This window comes from Tursiops truncatus, chromosome 11, assembly GCF_011762595.2.
Source record: "Tursiops truncatus isolate mTurTru1 chromosome 11, mTurTru1.mat.Y, whole genome shotgun sequence".
In the NCBI taxonomy this organism is placed as follows: domain Eukaryota; kingdom Metazoa; phylum Chordata; class Mammalia; order Artiodactyla; family Delphinidae; genus Tursiops; species Tursiops truncatus.
In genome coordinates, this window is record NC_047044.1 from 36,337,545 (window position 1) to 36,356,948 (window position 19,404).

Sequence of the window (19,404 nt, forward strand, 5' to 3'; positions counted from 1 at the left end):
TGTATGTAAGTCAAATCATTACACTGTACACCTTAAACTTAAACAGTACTGTATGTCAATTATATCTCAATGAAACTGGAAGGAAAAAAATAGAGCATATGGAAATTTCATATATTTATTTATATATGTACTATTCATATACATATATGTGTATACACACACATATATATGGAATGGAATACTACTCAACTGTCAAAAAGAATGACATTTTGCCATTTGCAACAAAATGGATAGACTTGGTGGGTATTATGCTTAGTGAAATAAGTCAGACAGAGAAAGACATATACTATATGTTATCACTTATATGTAGAATCTAAAAAATGAAACAAACTAGCGAATATTTGTTCACTAGTTTATATTTTGTTTAGAATAACAAAAAAGAAACAGACTCACAGATATAGAAAACAAGCTAATGGTTTGTGAGTGGGGAGAGGGAAGGAAGGAGGAGCAGGATAGGGGTAGGGGATTAAGAGGTACAAACTACTATGTATAAAATAGATAAGCTACAAGGATATACAGCACAAGAAATATAGACAATATTTTATAAAAACTATAAATGGAGTATAACCTCTAAAAATTGTGAATCACTATGTTGTACACTTGAAACTTATACAATATGTAAACCAACTATATCTCAATTAAAAAAAACAAACAAACATGTATTAAAAAAACGCAGTCAATTTAGCTCATAGCCATCCAGGAAAAAAAGAAACCTCATGCCTCATGACAAAGACTTTGGAATAACTATGCATGTTAAAGAGGGTAATAATAATAATAATTATTATGCACAGTAGCTAGAAACGCCAATTAAAGATCAACAGATACATGTAGTGTGGGAGGTCTTTTGCATAAGTCTCAGCATTTATACCTATAGATACAGAGCAATCACTGTTAGAAATTAATCTAAAAATGAATATTAATCTTAAAATGACAGATTATGTCAGCAAGCAAAATTGCTGTGAAACATACTACTGAGCATAAAGTAATGTTCTTCATCCAGTAATCAAATCCACTTTTAAATGTGGACAATTCCTCAAATTTTGAATGGGGACACTAAAAATCCATTTGTAAGTTGTCTGATTAGAATCTAGAACACATTTTTTTCCCCTACAAAATCAATGTCATAACTTATAAATAAGTTCCCATTTCTCTCCCTCTAGGACATTTAAAAAACACAACTATTGCTTTTATATTATGCATTATGTGCCAGGAATTAAGTACTTTACATGGAGAACCGCAACCATCTGCATAATGTGACAGAGCTATGGGGTCTAAGAACTGAGACCACCTGTTTCAACATGATTTATTTGTTTTTTGCAAGAAAACTTTCCCCAGGAAAGATAAGACTGTAAACCAATAAATAACTTCATTGTTTGTTTCAGGAAATTCCCATATATTAATTTATCTCAGACAAACAATCTGCTTTCCTTGGCAGAGAGTTCACTTATCAAGCAACAGTTTACTTATCAAGACTTGGTTCAAGACCCTCACCTTGCTATAGATACTAACCATAAAACTTACGTCATGAAATTTCCCCAATCCCAGTCTGTTCTCCACCTTAAAAAAGCTGCCTTAAGCTCCTTGAGCCCAGACTTCCAAATCTTATAAATATGCTTTCCTGACTTCCTCCTTCAGAGACAGTCAAGACTGTCAAGGGGAAGTCCTCTATTGCTGAAGAGAATTCTAATTTAGTTTTGCTTGATTAACAGGGTGGCTGGAGATATTTTGGGGGAGTTGAATAACATATATTTAGTCCGTTAATCCTCTTAATAACCTTATGAGTAAATTCTATTCTTACATTATTTTTTACAGATGAGAAAACTGAGGCACACCGAATAGTTAAGTGACTTAGGCAAGGACACAAAACAACTTAAGTCACATGAATCTAAACTACGGTACTAATATTACTGAGTCCTTCTTCCCCCTAAGTCTATTGATTTGAAGATACTCTAAAGAATCCTATGCCCTGATCCTCTCAGCCCTGTTCAGTAATTATAGTTCTAATTACTGTAATTAGTAATTTTATTGTCTTCTTCACTGAACTCTGAGGACAGGGACACGTCTTGTTTGCCTCCATACTGCCAGTGACTACCTAGCATAATCTCTGACACATGGTAGGCATTCAATAAATGTTTATAAAATAAATATTAAATAAAACCCTACTTTACAAATGAGGCTCTGAGATATTAAGAGTCTTGCTTTAACTCACCCAGAAGGTAATTGTCAGAACTGGTGCTCCTGCTAATGCACCACTCTTTCATTCAACTTGTAAACGAGTTCTCCAAGAGCGGTTTTTATGAGATGAGTCTACAAACAGTGCAACAGGGATTCACGTGTATAAAGCCCTACCAAAATATTGTATTTCTTTGCTTTCTGCTGAAATGTTATCATCTCAGTGTGACTGTACAGATCATCTCATGTTGATTAGATGCTGGAATCTCACATTTGTCTCTGATTAATAAAAAATGGAAAGCTCTAATTGGTAAATGCAATTTCTGACAATGTTTTGAAACACTAGGAAGTTACTACATACGTTCCTTGGTATTAAAACATTTGTAATTCACTTCTCTTTACCCATATAAGTAGAGCTTTACCTATATAAGGTTCTTTTTTTTTCTTTATTATAAGGAGAAATGAATGTTATATAAATATTTGGGCATCAGAAAAAAAGTTTAAAATTTTACATAGAAGTTAAAATTATGAAAGGAAAGAAGGTAGGCTTGGAACGGTTTTCTGCTCCTGAGTTAGATACTCATATAGCAAACAACATAAGGAAATAAAATAGAATAAAATAAGCAACCTAAAGAGACGCATCAACCAAATGCAAATGTGTGAACCCTGTTTTGATTCTGAATTGAACCAACTGATATAAAAGACATTTTGAGCTAATCACGGAAATGTGAATGAGGGTAAGTAATAGATTATTATGGAAAGAAATCCTTAACTTAGAAATATATATTTACGTACTTATGTGAAATAACAAATTGCTTGAGATTTACTTTAAAATTCTCCAGGGAAGGTGAGTATGGGTGGCAAATGTGTGTCTGTGTGCACTTTCATGTGTGTCCTGATGAAACGAGATTGGTAAAATGTTTATAATTACTGAAGTTTGTGATGAGTACATGGGGATTTATTATACTCTACTCTCCACTTCTGGATATGTTTAAAGTTTTCAGCATAAAAAACTTAAAAAATGGCTAATTTTCCCAGTGTTGTACTAGGTATACAAAGCACCTGATCATTCACACATATATTGGCTACAAACTCAGTAACACAACCCAAAGCAAAAAATTATTCTCATCTGTGTATAGACTCTAAAATTTAAGAAAGCAGTTACTTCTTCTTCTGGGAGAATTTTATGCAGTCGCTAGCTGAGAATCAAGGAAGCTTTTTCCCAGTTGTCCATCTCTTCTGTGTGTATTAGAAACCTCAAGTTTTCTGCTAATGAAAGGACTCTGTACCATACTGGGCAGAGTGTGGGTCTTTTCTTATTCACTCCTGCTTCTCCTAGATTGGTTTTTTACAGAGTACCAGATGATTCATAAAGTGACAACCCATCCTTTATTTTAGTAAGATAAATAGCCCCAAGAATCCTTAAAGTGAATATCCTAATTATAAGACACATATTCCTTTAAGGACACAGAATATTTCCTTATGTAATTTAGATTAAAACACAGTATAAAATATGCTTTATATTAAGCACTTTTTATGTCTGGCCTGCTTCCTGGGTATTTATTTAAGCGTGACTTTTTCTCTCCTGATAACATGAAAAATCCTTCCAAAATGTGAAAGAAAATGCTAATGATCTTCAGGACCAGCTAGTTTTACTGTATCTATACCTATACCTTTCATCTGATTTTAAGTTGGTAAAAAGTCAAAATGTGATATGCAGCAAATAGCAAGGGTCTCAAATACTGAACAGGAAACAAGGCTCAGATTACAATGTCCTATAGACGTACTAACTCAGAAATGTAGGTCAAATCCTTTTATAATATTTTCATGAGTTCTTGATTTTTTTAAAATTAATGTATGCTTGGACAATGGAAAATGGATTAAGGCATTCTGTTGTTAGCTATTGTTTTATTGCCTATTTAAAATATATAGCAATTTTTTCAAATCTTTATGTAACATGGCATTAATGTTTAGAAAAGCAAAATTAGCAATTGATTCCACAAACAGACACATCTAATACCTTGCTTCAATTGAAATCACTGCTGCTTCTTCAGTGCAATAATGGCATAACATCTGGGAGATTTCACAGGATCAAACAACTTCACGAGTGCAGACCACGCAATATCATCCTGCAAATTGGTAAGTGATTTAAATAGGCAACTACTTGTTGAAGATAAAAATGAGAGATGTTAGACTACATACTGGAACATAAAAACTACATGAAAAACAAACTATATAAAAGAAAATTATTCTTTGTTGAATAAAATTAACACTTAGAAATTCACCTTCGGGAATTTATGTTGAGGAAATAAAGATATGCATAGAGAGTGAACCACAAGGCTACTCCTTGCTGCAATTGTGAAAAACTGGAAGTGGCTAGAGACAACTGGGTATTACTTAAATAAATTATATGATGAAACATTATTCAGCTTCTGTAGTACATTTAATGAGATGGAAAAATTCTAAATAAAACAAATGAAAGAAATTAGATGCAAAACTGCATTTACAATTTATTCCAATTTTAAAGTAGAAATAATATGCTTATACATATACATGCAACCAACATATATTAGAAGCTCTAAAAAACATCAATAATTTAACAGCTAATGCTGAAAGGTGAGATAGTCATTACTTTCAATTTTTTATATATTCTTCATTTTAAATTTTCTAACGTAAGTGTATATTACTTTTATAATAGTAAAATATTATTTAAAATATTAACAAAATGAACAATTATGTGATTCCTATCACTTCGTTACCAATCTGTTAAACTTGGCGCATACTGTTTTGCCTACCTATTTTATTTAGGTCACTGGAAATTGTTTTGAAAGGGAAATGATGAGTACCTAGTAAAATAAGGCTGATTCTGTGAACTAACAAGTTGAGAACCAAAAGATTCCAGTGATTTTGAATTAGTTAGTAGCTTAGGAAAGTACATAATTATGTAAATATTTAAAAATTGCCTTTCTCCATAAAAATACCAATTATTAAAATCCATCTGTTCCAAGTAGTTTGCTGAAAAGAAATAAAGCTCTCCATATGATAAAACAAAATTATTAAAATAAAGAGTTTATACTGGAAACAAGGCTGAATCCACAAATGGGCTTAATTTTAAAGAGCTCAAAAACATTACTTTGATCATAGAGTAGAATCTGAAAAACACATTTTTCCCAAAGATAACAAAAAAATCATATTTTTTGGTCATTCAACAAAGATAAAACAAATAAGACTGTGAAAAAAACAGAAGCAATTATCACTGATGAGAAGGAAATTTCTAAACTGCAGAGTGCATATGTCCAAAAATTCAAAAGTGAATTAAAAGGTTATTCTTATAAAATGAAGCATAAAAATGGTATCTTTTACATCTTGGCTTTATTAATTTTAGCTATACTATATGTCATATATGATGGTTTGTGTGCATCGTCTACTGTATAGTAATTACCATAAAATTAAAAGAATGTAAACTTTATTATAGTAGCTTTGCTGGAAACATCTGTTGTACATATGTTTTTGTTTCAAAAGAGATGGAAAGAATATTTAGAATTGGAAAATATAATGAGAAAAATTATCTTACTAGTTTTATGTGAAAGAATGTTATCCTAGTTATAAGCAGATCCATATTACTGGGTTTAATAAATATATTTGTTATGCATTTAAAATTAACATAATTTACCTGCTCTTTCAGGTAGCAAAGCCGATCCAGAAGAATCAATGTCTCTATGCAAGGAGCCAGAACAACTTTCAACTAAAAGAAAGTATAAGATAGGACAGTGGTACTTTAAAACAAACAAAAATACTAGCTTAACACTTGTTTAAGAAAATGTATCTACAGAAACTCATGTAAGGCCAAAGCTCCAATACTCATCGTACATCTTCAGAAAATAAATACTTCAGAGATCAAAAGTTTTTCTTTAACAGTAAAAGGAAAAGAATGTCCTTTGAGTGACTTTGGGATAGAATCCAAAAGCAATCATACATATGTGATAGAAAGCTTTTAAAGGGGTACTAAGAACGAAATTCATTAAAAGGAATGCTTGTGAAATAACTGCATTGAGACCAATATGTGTTCAAAGAACTCTAAAACTTCTTTCCATGCATTTATAATACACTTTAAGAGAAATCTACCATGTGTTCTCTTTATTACATTACTGACACCTAATATAGTTCTAAAATAGGAAATGATCCAAAACGGTTTTTCTACATTAAGAGAAAAACAACACAGATTGGTTGGCCCCATAAAAAAATTTAATAGGAGCCTACTCAAGTCTAGCAACATATTCAATTTAGTATGTTTAATTCTGAGATTTACCATATTAAAAGCCTCCAGCTCATTCATTCTAGGCTTGTACTTCTCATAGTAGTCCATTATAATTCTTTCTGGCAGCTTCAAGATAAAATAACAATAATAAATTTAATAACAGTTAAAAATATTTTTTTCTAATCAAACATACCCTAAAGTAAAACAAACATAACAATTTAAAACAACCTTAGGTGTCTGAAGAGCTCTAAGGATATCCATGAAACAAGTCAATATAACTAAATTCTTTCATTTAAATCTTCTGTACCAATATAGGTTATTCAGTATATCCTAAGTAAAATCACCAATAACAGCCTATTAACTTTGTTTGATTTCAACAAGTAGTGATGAAATGCTTACTTTCACTTGTTTCTATGCTTGGGGTGCACAGTAGGTAGGAGCTCAATAAACAGTTCTTGAACAAAATTAAAATTTAAACAATATATCTAAAACTATATATCCTAAAGAATAACTCAAGGGCAAAAGGAATACAGTGAGGACATATATTCATATTTAAGGTAATTTCTTCTAACATCCACTTAACAAATCCATCAACAAGCATTGCTGTTTTTTTCTCTAAAACATATGACACCCATAGTACACTGAACCTTTGTCGCTAGTAGGCCACTTTCTAGATCATTTACATGTTTCTGTTCCCACCACTTGAGCTTTATGCCTACTGAATTAATTGTATTTGTTCTTAAACTTGTTATTCCAGTTATATTATAATATGACATGAATAAATATTACAAAACCAATGAGATACAAATACAAAAGGCAAAGTTGTTTCTCTATAAGTTGAATGCCTCTGTGAAAGGCCTGATTAAGGAACGTCACCAGAAGGAATTGCTCTCAAATTATATGTGGTCAAAACAAATGAAAGACTGAATAAAGAGAGTCCAAAATCTGAAAGGATTTGTATTCAGATTTCCTTGAAACTATCTAAATATTTTTTCAAAGCCCCTATTCTTTTTCTATTACATGAAATTTCTTTTGAGTTCAAAAAATACAAAAGGGTAGGTAACAGTGACAAGTAAAGCTTCGTCTCATCCAATTTCTAGTGTAGCTTTCCAGAAAAGATCTCCCCTTTGGTATAAAACCCAAGCAGATTATGGCCTTCTCTCCAACCCTTTTTAAAATTTTGCCCATCTTTGAATCAAATGAGTACCTCCTGGACCAAATTTTTGCAGTAGAGTATATTGGACTAGATCTAGGTCTGCACTTCAAGCCAGCAAAAACTCTCATCTCAAAAAAATTGTGTATGTGTTCGAATTATAGCCTTTAGTCTTCACTTCTGTCCTGTCATGTGAGATCAGCAGTTACAGGACAACTCAGAACTCACAATCTTTTTTCAATCCTGCCTCATCAGCATACTGCTTCCTACAAACATGGTTTTTCAATGTGACTCCTTGGGTTCTCCAATATTCTGTCTCCCCTTTATGTCAAACCAAGAAGCACCACCCTGGTCATCAACTGCATTTGCTCCAAACTAGGAATTGTTGATTTTGTTCCTCAGGATATGCTACTTTAAAGAACTATATTGTTGGTTTTGTTGGTGATCTGTAACCTGGGCAATTTCTCTTGGCATCTTTCTGCATCCTTCTTTACCTTCACTGTACTTCATAATGTACATGGTTTGAGATTTAATATGCTTTTTGATTTTGTCAAAAAGGAGTTTGTGTTTCTATTTCTCTTTTTATTTGTTGCTTTTGTGTAATTTTGAAGAGAAAAGGTGAGAACATCACCTTTACTTTTCTATTAAAAAAAAAAAGTGGAAGTCTTTTGCTTTACTTTGATTAATCCAAAGCTGGATACTGTAAACTATGCATTACAGGTATGTTTGATGGACAGACGTTAAGGTAGAAATCCAACTTGTAAAACTATATGCAAAGCTGTGTGCAAAAAACAAAACAAAATAAATGGCCTTGTTCTTACACCAAAAGTTTGGTGGATATAATTATATTAATATGTATCTCATAAGATTAGATCAGAGAATCTATGGAAGTTTTATGAAGACACTGTTTTTTAATTCTAATATCAATTTGTAACATATGTATATTCATGGTCTTATTTTACAGATGACATTATTGGGTGTTAAATCCAGTAAGAGCCAAGATAGGGCAAGCATCCTAGAGATAAAGGAGGCATCAGAATTGAGGAAGTGCCTGAGTGTAGATCATACTTAGGCAAGGACATACATGGAAACTTACAAGATGAAGTGCACATTGAATGGCAGTTGGGAGTTTTGGTCATGAATTCCATTGCTCCCTGCTGCCCATCTCCTAGACTCGAGAAAAAGGGATTAATATTAGTTGAGCTGTATAACAGGGCCTTAGCTCAGTGAGCTGTCATTTAGGTTCAGGGAGATATCCAGTCCTAAAGAGAAACTGGGTGAGAGACAGTGAAGGAGCAGTCATATTGAGGAGCTTTAGGTTTTCTCCCTTACTTTTCTTACAATTTTTTTGACATTTTAACTCCAATACAGCTTATGTGTTAGATCTGCGGTCCCCAACATTTTTGGCACCAAGGACCGGTTTCAGGGAAGGCAATTTTTCCACGGATGTGGAGGGGGGTTGGTGGGGGGGTGGATGGTTCAGGCGGTAATGGGAGCAATGGGTTAGGTGGTAATGTGAGTGATGGGGAGCGATGGGGAGCGGCAGATGAAGCTTCGCTCGCTCGTCCGCCGCTCACCTCCTGCTGTGCGGCCCAGTTCCTAACAGGCTACAGACCTATACCGGTCCTCAGCCCGAGGGTTGGGGACCCCTGTGTTAGTATATGTCCTATGATTCAACACACTTCAAATGCTCGATCAACTTCATCCTGTCTGCAAAAGTTTCAAAAATCAAAGTTCTGGATATAAGCATCTCTTCTTTAAATGCTTCAGTAGATTCATCATTCCTTGAGTTTCTTCTGCCTTTATTTCAAACCTCAATTCTTCAATCTGCTTTAGAAGTACATTTATTTTGTCTGCTGGCAAGCACAGAGTTTTCTCTTTATTCTTCCTTGTAGGCTTATTTGTCTGATGAACACTAGTTGTAGAAAAATGCTAAGCGTTCTTCTTGAACTCAATGTCTGTTAATAAGTTATATGGATATGACAAAAAGGAGCATTGGCACTACAGTTAGACAGACTGCATTGGAATCCTTCCTCCCCAATTTCCTAGATTTGAGCTTTAAGAAATCCACTTAACCTATGTCTCAATTTCCTTACCTATAAAATGAGGATAACTATTCATTTCATAAAGTCATCCTTAGCATTCAGTGAGATAACATAAACAAAGCTTTTAGCACAATGTTTGGCACAAAGCAAAGGTTCAATAAACATTAGCTTGGCTCACATTATTTTTAAAAAATAAACATAATTTAGAAGTTTCAGATTTAAAGATATTTTGAAGATAACAGAGTTTAGATATACCCTACATCCAGTTTCCCCTATTATTAACACTTTACAATACAGTTATTTGTTATAGTAAATGAACCAATAATGATATATTACTATTAGCTAAAGTTTACATTTCATTCGGATTTTCTCACTTTTTACCTAATGTCCTTTTTCAGTTCCAGGATCCCATCCAGTTTATTACATTGTATCTAGTCCTATTGGTTGTGACAGTTTTTCAGACTCGCCTTTTATTTTTTTTCTTTTTTCTTTTTATTGGAGTATAGTTGACTCACAAGACTTGCCTTGGTTTTGATGACCTTGACAGTATTGAGGAGTACCAGTCAAGCACAGTGTAGGATCTTCCTTCACTGGGATTTGTCAGATGTTTTCCTCATAATTAGACTGGGGCTATATGGGCTTTGAGAGGAAGACTACAGAATTAAGTATGATATTCCTCACATCATATGAAGGGTACATACTATCCATATGATTTATCACTGTAGATATTGACCTTGAGTACTTGGCCGAGATAGTATTTGTCAGGTTTCTTAACTGTAATGTTCCTCCTTTTCCCCTTTCCACGTTGTATGCTTTGGAAGAAAGTCACAACTTGCAGCCCACACTTAAGGAGTGAGGGTGCAATATCCAAATAAATTATTTAGAATTCTTTTCCATGGAAGATTTTTCTCTTCTCTTCCATTTATTTATTAAAATCATCTTTTTATAGATCTATATAAGGGGGTCCAGGTACACAAAGGTGGACCAGACTTCAACTTCATGGGGAATGGGTCGTATGATTGGATGAGAGATACATAGTTGTTCAGAGATTCTACCCACACACTACCTGATCAGAAGATAGGTTAGCAATTGACCTTATTTTCACCAGTAGATGGTAGGAATGAGGCTGCTGATATACCCTTGGCTAGAACTCAAGGTAGGTGGATGTGGTACCAAATTGAGAATGCAAAGGAAAACTTCTTAAAGGAAATTAAAAGTGCTACTCCAGTGAACATATGAATGATATGAAAAGAAAAGTCTTATTGCTGATACTGAGAAAGTTGTAGTGGTCTGGATAGAAGATCAAACCAGCCACAACATTCCCTTAAGCCAAAGTCTAATCCAGAGCAGGGCCCTAACTTTCTTCAATTCTATGAAAGCTGGGAGAGGTGAGGAAGCTGCAGAAGAAATTTGAAGCTAGCAGAGGTGGGTTCATGATGTTTAAGGAAAGAACCTGTCTCTGTAACATAAGAGTGCAAGGTGAAGCAGCAAGTACTGATGTAGAAGCTATAGTAAGTTATCCAGAAGATCTAGTTAAGATAATTAAAGAAGGTGGCTACATTAAACAACAGATTTTCAATGTAGATGAAACTGCCTTATATTGGAAGAAGATGCCATTTAGGACTTTCATAGCTAAAGAGGAGAAGTCAATGCCTGGCTTCAAAGCTTCAAAGAATAGGCTGAAATCTCTTTTGTCAGTTAGGGTCTAAAACAGCTGGTGACTTTAGGTTGAAGCTGACCTCATTTACCATTCCAAAAATCCTAGGACCCTTAAGAATTATGCTAAATCTACTCTGCTTGTGCTCTATAAATAGAACAACAAAGCCTGGATGATAGCACATCTGTTTACAACATGGTTCACTGAATATTTTAAGACTATTGTTGAGACCTACCGCTCAGAAAAAAAGATTCTTTTCAAAATATTACTGCTCATTGGCAATGCACCTCAAGAGCTCTCATGGAGATGCACAATGAGATTAAAATGCTATTTTTATGCTGCTAACACAATATCCATTCTGCAGCCCATGGATCAAGCAGTAATTTTGACTTTAAGTCTTACTTAAGAAATACATTTTGTAAGGCCATAAATAGTGATTCATCTGATGGATCTGGGCAAAGTAAATTGAAAACATCCTGGAAAGTATTCACTATTCTAGATGTAAGAACATTCATGATTCATGGGAGGATGTCAAAATAACAACATTAACAGGAGTTTGGAGGAAGCTGATTCCAACTCTCATAGATGACTTTGAGGGGTTCAAAACTTCAGTGGAGGAAGTAACTGCAGATGTGGCAGAAACAACAAGAGAACTAGAATTAGAAGTGGAGCCTAAAGATGTGACTGAATTGCTGCAACCTCACGATAAAGCTTTCACAGGTGAGGAGTTGCTTCTTATGGATGAGCAAAGAAAGTGGTTTCTTGAGATGGGATCTACTCTTGGTGAAGATGCTGTGAAGACTGTTGAGATGACAAAAAAGGATTTAGAAAATTATATAAACTTAGTTTATAAAGTAGCAGCAGAGTTTGAGAGGATTGACTCCAATTTTGAAAGACGTTCTGCTGTGGGTAAAATGCTATCCAACAGCATTGCCTGCTACAGAGAAAATGTGAAAGGTCAATCTGTGGGTCAAACTTCATGGTTGCCGTATTTTAAGGAATTGCCACCCCAGCCTTCAGCAGCCACCACCCTGCTCAGTCAGCACCACCTACATCGAGGCAAGAGTCTGCACCAGCAAAAAGACTAGGACTTGCTGAAGGCTCAGATGATGGTCAGCAGTTTTCAGCAATAAAGTATTTTTATTTACTTTTTGAATTTTATTTTTTTATACAGCAGGTTATTAGTTATCTATTTTATACATACTAGTGTATACATGTTAATCCCAATCTCCCAATTCATCCCACCACCACCCCCGCCACTTTCCCCCCTTGGTGCCCATACGTTTGTTCTCTACATCTGTGTCTCTATTTCTGCCCTGCAAACCAGTTCATCTGTACCATTTTCTAGGTTCCACATATATGCGTTAATATACGATATTTGTTTTTCTCTTTCTGACTTACTTCACTCTGTATGACAGTCTCTAGATTCATCCACATCTCTACAAATGACCCAATTTCATTCCTTTTTATGGCTGAGTAATAGTCCATTGTATATATGTGCCACATCTTCTTTATCCATTCGTCTGTTGATGGACACTTAGATTGCTTCCATGTCCTGGCTACTGTAAATAGTGCTGCAGTGAACATTGGGGTGCATGTGTCTTTTTGAATTATGGTTTTCTCTGGGTATATGCCCAGTAGTGGGATTGCTGGGTCATATGGTAATTCTATTTTTAGTTTTTTAAGGACCCTCCATACTGTTCTCCATAGTGGCTGTATCAATTTACATTCTCACCAACAGTGCAAGAGGGTAGCAATAAAATATTTTTTATTAAGGCATGTACATTATATTTTTAGACATAATGCTATTGCACACATAACAGACTAAAGTACAGTGTAAACATAATTTCTATATGCACTGGGAAACCAAAAAATTCACGTGACTTGCTTTATTACGGTATTTACTTTATTGTGGTGCTCTGGAACTGAACCCACAGTCTGAGGTATGCCTGTGTTATTATAGTGGCTGTAAAAAGCAGCAGGAACTTACTTATGGGAATAATGCACATGTTCTTTGCATATCACCAAAGATGACAGGCTTCCTATATATATTTAAACTGTATCAGGAATTCGCTGTTTCTTTAGGGTCAGATGACCTCATATAACGTAGATCATTTCTGGATACAGTCAGTCCTCCATATCCATAGATGTGGAACCCACAGATACAGAGGGCTGACTATACCATATAAAATGGTACTATACCATTTTATATAAGGGACCTGAGCATCCTTGGGTTTTGTTATCAGTGGGGGGCCAATTCCCCATGAATACCGAGGAACCACTGAATATTACTACATGGAAGTTTATGAGCTCCTTGTATTTTTTGTTGCCCTCCCACTTACATTGAAACCACCTAGTGATTATGATTACTACTAATTAATCTTTGATCTAATGTCCAAAGATCAGTTTATTTGGTCTCTCCACATGTGCCTAGTCCTTTGGCCTCATCTCTCACCACTGTCTCCTCTACTTGCTTTATGCTCCAGCTGTGCTGAGTCCAGAATCATGTTTCTTACTCTCTGTGGTTTTGTACAAGCTATTCCCCCCACCACACACACCTGAAATTCCCTGCTCCCTACCTTCCCACCTTGTTTGCTTAATGAACTCCTATGTACCCTTCAAAACCAAGCTAAGGCATCAATGTCCTCTGAGAAATCTTAAAGGCAGAGTGAGTCACTCCAAGCATACATACTTAATATATGTCTAACATTGTAAGTTCATGCTATAATTACTTGTTTTCTTTTCTCATGGGTTATGTCTTAATTATCTTTGTAGCTCCAGAGTTTCCACTCTTCTTGGCACATGGGAGATTCTTCAAAATAAATGTTTGCTGGTGAATAACTAAATGATTTTGGTCTCAAAAGTTTTGCTTTTGCTGGCCTGTTTTGGAGAAATATTTAAGGATAATTTTCTGAGTTATCCTCTATCCCTTCCACTAAGGTTCTATCTTAGTGATTTTCAACTTTGTCCATTCAACAGCACACACCCCACTCCTGTTAAATCACCAGTTTTATTGTCTATTTCATTCTCAATATCTGAGAGTAATATTTATTTGAATATTCATCATATGTATACAGCACACAAACACACATACATGCAAGCTCTAGAACATAAGCTCCTTTTATTTCCCCTTCTTATGGACAAATGCTCCAGCTCGTTCTTTGTCTAGCAAGCAATAGTGGTTTTGCTGCTTTTAAAATTTGATGCTTCAAAAATTTACGGATGTGTATGTGTGTGTGTGTGTGTGTGTGTGTGTACGCTCATGTATCCGTGTGTGTGCAGTACATGCATGTGGAAGGAGAAAGAGAGAAAATTAATACAAAAGAAGAAAAAAATGCTGTGGACCATGAATATGAAAACTTAAATACAATTTTAAAGGTTTTCTGAAATTTGGTGAGATGCCAAAGTTTGGAACAGAAGATAAAATTTAAAAATATTTTTTAAGGTCTAGGTAAAGCTAATCACTAGGATTTCGTTATTTCAGACAACTGTAAAGTTGTATTAAAATATTTTATAAAGAAGTAATTGAACTTTACTTAATTACAAAGAATATTACTGTAAAATTTCATTCTAAGCAGTCCATCTATTATAAACAGTATACTTGCAGATATAAGGTAGCTGATGTTCTGCCACAATTTATTGTTTTCAGTGGCTTGGCTTTGCTGTGAAATCTAAACACTCTTCTTAAACAGAACTGTATCTTATGCAGGGGTGAAACAATATCACCCTTAAACGGTTAAGGCTATAAAAAATTAAAAATCAAGGAGGGGATCATTTTGATAAAGTCTTCAAAATATAAGAACAGAATCACTGCTTTTCCCCATTTCCCCACTCTATGTTTCTTGGTGTAACATGGCATTTTAAGATAATATGGGGTCTGTAATGGGAATGTTAATGGAATCACTAAAATGACAAATGCTTGAAGACAGCGGATCTTAACTGGGGGTGATTTTGACCCCCAGGACATTTGTGGCAATGTCTGGAGATTTTTTAAAAATTTATTTATTTTGGATTGTTACAATTAGTGCGCTACTGCAGACACCTCGTGGGTAGAGGTCAAAGATGTTAAACATCCTCCAAAGCACACGTTAGTTCTCCACAATAAAGAATTATCCAAATGTGCTGAGTTTGACAAAATCCTGCTCTAAGAGAAAATGTCCAGTGCTGTCTGTCACAGCTGACTACAGGGCTTATGGATTGATATTTTAAGCTGTGTATGAACCACTTATATATTCAGCACATGCTGTTCTGTTCTGGTCTTTGGAATGATGATTTGTCTGGGAATGTTGTTTTTCCTCATGTTTACATGATTTCTTGTGACTAAGAAAGTATCAGAGCATGTTAGGAGGTTTCTAGGCACTTCACTTGCTTACATAGTTTTGAATATGAAGAGATGTGCTTTGAGAGATCAGAAACACATCAGTGGTAGTCACCACACTTTCAATTATATACAAAAGTTTGTTAGTAAATGATTATAAATTTAGTCAAAGATCTTTTAAACACTTTGGTATATCAAATATTTTAAATTTAAGCGGTTTTGATACTTTTTAGTAATTAGAATCTTGTGAAAATTAATTCCATTTTTTAAATAAAACTATTCATAAATCTCTTCTTATTGTGTTTGTGGTCAAAATCTTCATTTTAGCACTGATATTTCATAATGTGGGAGAAAAATAATAGGATTTTGTATTATATCAGAACTATAAGCTTGGTTTTAATAACTTATCCTATTTCCAACCACTCTGGCCTGACAGACACAACTCTCAATTCCTCTTGTTTAACATAAAAACAAACAAAAAACCCCTCAAAACACGTACTCATCTATTTGCTTCCTCTCACCCCCCTACCTTTGAAATGCCTTATTAGGTTCTGTACTTTCCTCCCCTTCCAGCTTGGGTTTCTTGTTCCTTTTCTTTTCCTCACCCATTTTATTCAACATATTTATCTTTCAATGAACTTAAATAGTTTTAAGAGAAAAATCAGCAGGGCACTATTAATTGTCTTTACTAACTAATAAAGGTAATCATTTAAGACTGATATTTTATGGTGATACTTAGCTACATTAGTCTTTTTCCTTTTGTTTTTAATTTCACTTCTCAGTACAGTGGTGGTTGACAGTGGAGGTTCTGATGTAAGCTGAATCTGCGTTCAAGTTCCAGCTCTGCCACTTGCTCTTCAACGCTGAGAAAATGACTTGCCTTTTTGTAAGCCTCTCTTTCTAGATCATTACATTGGGAATAATAATAGTATCTTACTCTTTTAGTGAAGAGTAAATGCGATAATGTTATGATGTCTTTAGCATAATAACTATAATATAGTAAGTGCTTAGTAAATATTAGCTATTATTAATATTCTAATCAGTAACATAATAAGCATATTAAGAAACATTTACTATGGTTATTATTAGAGACAAACCTGGGAAGAGAAAGCCATCACGAAAAATAAGTAACACTCTTTCTGGATTTTTACAGTTTGGTTTTTGACAAAGGATAATACATTTTTAGTTTAAGTAAAAACTTAGCTCTATATTTGTAAAAATTATGCTTAGGTTGTGTTCCTGATAGTAAATGTAAGATGCGGAATTGAGACATGACGTAAATATATGCATTAAGAAAGACTAATTGGAAGGAAGACCAGTCTGATTAAAAATATTTTAAAAAACAGAAATAAAATAACTAAGATAACACTGTCTATTCTTATTTATGCAAGACTAGAAGGATCTTCATTTTGGTGACTAAATAAAAATGTTTATAGGAGTCATATCAATTGTATTATTATAAGTAGTACATATACAAAGATAAGAATCATAAAAACTAGTATTATTTAGTTAGCACTTACTATGTACATTGTATTCAGCATTTTATGTCTATTACCTCATTTAATTTTTCTTAAATCCTATGAATTAGAAATGCTTTTTCAGAGCTATTTTACAGAGGAGGAAACTTATTCGTACCAGTCTAATTGCTTTAAGTAATAAAGCAACTGGGGAGTAAATGGATAATTGGTACAATAAATAATAATACCCTCTGGCTTTGATATAACTTAACCATATCTGTATAATTTTTCTCTTTCAAGAAGAAACCTTAACCACCTTAATCACCATTCCTTAACCAACTATTTTATTCTTTATTTCAATTTATAATCAATTCAAAATACCACAGTGATCCAGATTCAACTTAATATTTTAGTTAATAACTCATCTGAATCATGTTGAGAGTTATTTTTTTCTCAGTGTTAGACTACTTATTACCACTAGTCCATCAGCTTACCTTTTGTGTATTCAACAATATGTTCTCAATTATTACCCTGGGCTTTCTATGACATTACCACTTTCCAGGATTCTCCCATTCAAAGGGTTTTTGAATTTAAGATTTTTAATTTTAATGGGTTATACAGCCTTTAAATACATGCAGTTTAAAATTAAAACCATCGTCTCCTGATGTACTTACAATTCCCATTTGCTCTTGCTTTTTAAGTCTATTTTGATTTGAAAATTGACACAGTTTTACTTGAATAAACCTGAAAGGGGAATCACTCTGGAGGTGTACAACAGCAAACTATCTGTATAATATTGACAGAAAAGGTGAACTGGAATAAAGGTAACTGAAGTTTGGTTTCAACATAATTTAGATGTTTTTCATGAATAAGAGAAAAGTAGAGGGCAAATAATTTTGTATTATCTCAATTCATAACCCCATAGAAGTTCTCTTGTTTCTTATAAAAACAATGGGTAATCATATACTGACCTTGGACTCATCTAATCCAAGCTTCTTTAGAGACTTTCTGACATAATCCAGAAAGGAAGAGGATTTGGAATAAATTTTACCAACATGCCGATCACTGCAAAACAAAATTAAATCACTCTTTAGTTTTTCCAATTTAAATTATAGATGATTTTAAATTCAGTCATGAAATATTTTTAAATATCTTCTGTGCATATGGCACAAGCTCCACATGTGATAATAATGTAGTAATATTTTTGTGAACACTTTTAGTTTACATATTACAAAAATATTCGGGATCTGCTTTTGAGAATTCCATACAACAGTGGAAGACAATATTATGAAGACAATACTATGAGAAAGAAGTTGTAAACTTAGTATTAAAAAAGTCTCATTTTTAAAGGGAACTATAGGTATTTCGAAAGGTTCCATTGTGCTGCAAAGCACATTTTCACTTTACTGGCTCAACATTACAGTGCACATTTCATGGCAACACCTGCTAATAGTGGTGACATCCAACAGCCATGCAAACAGAACTTCAATGCCAGCCATTGGAAAAGCACCATATGCTGCTGAGTAGGGTCTGACTTGATCTCATTTATGCCCTGCAGATTTTCATTACAGCATAAACAAAGTATGAGATGGTTTTAAATTTAAATAATGCAATGCTGGACTATCACATCTCACAATTTTGGTTGTATTTAAGTATAATGTAAAAATCAAGAGAATAAAAAATTTACCACCTCCAAGTATCAAAAACAATGAATAAAAGCTCATTTACTCTTGGCAGTATAAATATTTTTTTTTTTTTTTTTTTTTTATTTTTTAACATCTTTATTGGGGTACAATTACCCCACAATGGTGTGTCAGCTTCTGCCCTACAACAAAGTGAATCAGCTACACACACACACATGCCCCCACATCTCTTCCCTCCCGCGTCTCCCTCCCTCCCACCCTCCCCATCCCACCCCTCCAGGCCGCCACAGAGTTGGCAGTATAAATATTAATCCCTATGCTTAGTCAGACACGAAGCTCTACCAATTCTTCCATTGAAATATACCTCAAATATACAACTTCAGCTCCACTTCTAGATGGCCACTTTAATTACACTTGCTATTACCTCATGTCCTAATTATTACAGCTACTTCCTAATTAAAGCTGATGTTTGTCCCTTCACTCCTGCCTACATTGTCATGCTATTTTGTTAGAAGAGCAGTTTCATTTACCACTTTCCTGCTCAGAAAACTGCTTTGAAATAATAGTCATTTGAAAAGGTATAGGTTCCAGGAAACAGAAATTATATTTTTTATTAGTTTTTGTGTAATTCTCAGATCTTACACATTTATATATAAGAGATATCATATAATCGATATGGACATCTTATGTATCACAGTATA

The 19,404-nt window shown here is 34.0% G+C and overlaps 1 protein-coding gene across 7 annotated transcripts in view; it reads right to left on the reverse strand.

The window, feature by feature from the left end:
• METTL25 (methyltransferase like 25) overlaps nt 1-19,404 on the reverse strand; it is a 127,324-nt gene that overhangs the window by 23,521 nt on the left and 84,399 nt on the right. For 4 of the 7 annotated variants that reach the window (XR_012324275.1, XM_073788373.1, XM_033866284.2 and 1 more), the window contains exons 9-12: nt 18,032-18,125; nt 6,482-6,556; nt 5,846-5,917; nt 4,193-4,301 (exon numbers count right to left, since the gene is read on the reverse strand). Coding sequence is in view for 3 of the 7 variants with exons in the window: in XM_073788373.1 (XP_073644474.1) it covers nt 4,209-4,301; nt 5,846-5,917; nt 6,482-6,556; nt 18,032-18,125 (334 nt within the window). In the remaining 4 variants the exon portion in view is untranslated. Of the gene's footprint in view, nt 1-4,192; nt 4,302-5,845; nt 5,918-6,481; nt 6,557-8,679; nt 16,504-18,031; nt 18,126-19,404 lie in introns of those variants that run through there. The other 3 variants (XR_004528878.2, XR_012324277.1, XR_012324276.1) reach the window with 3 other exon arrangements.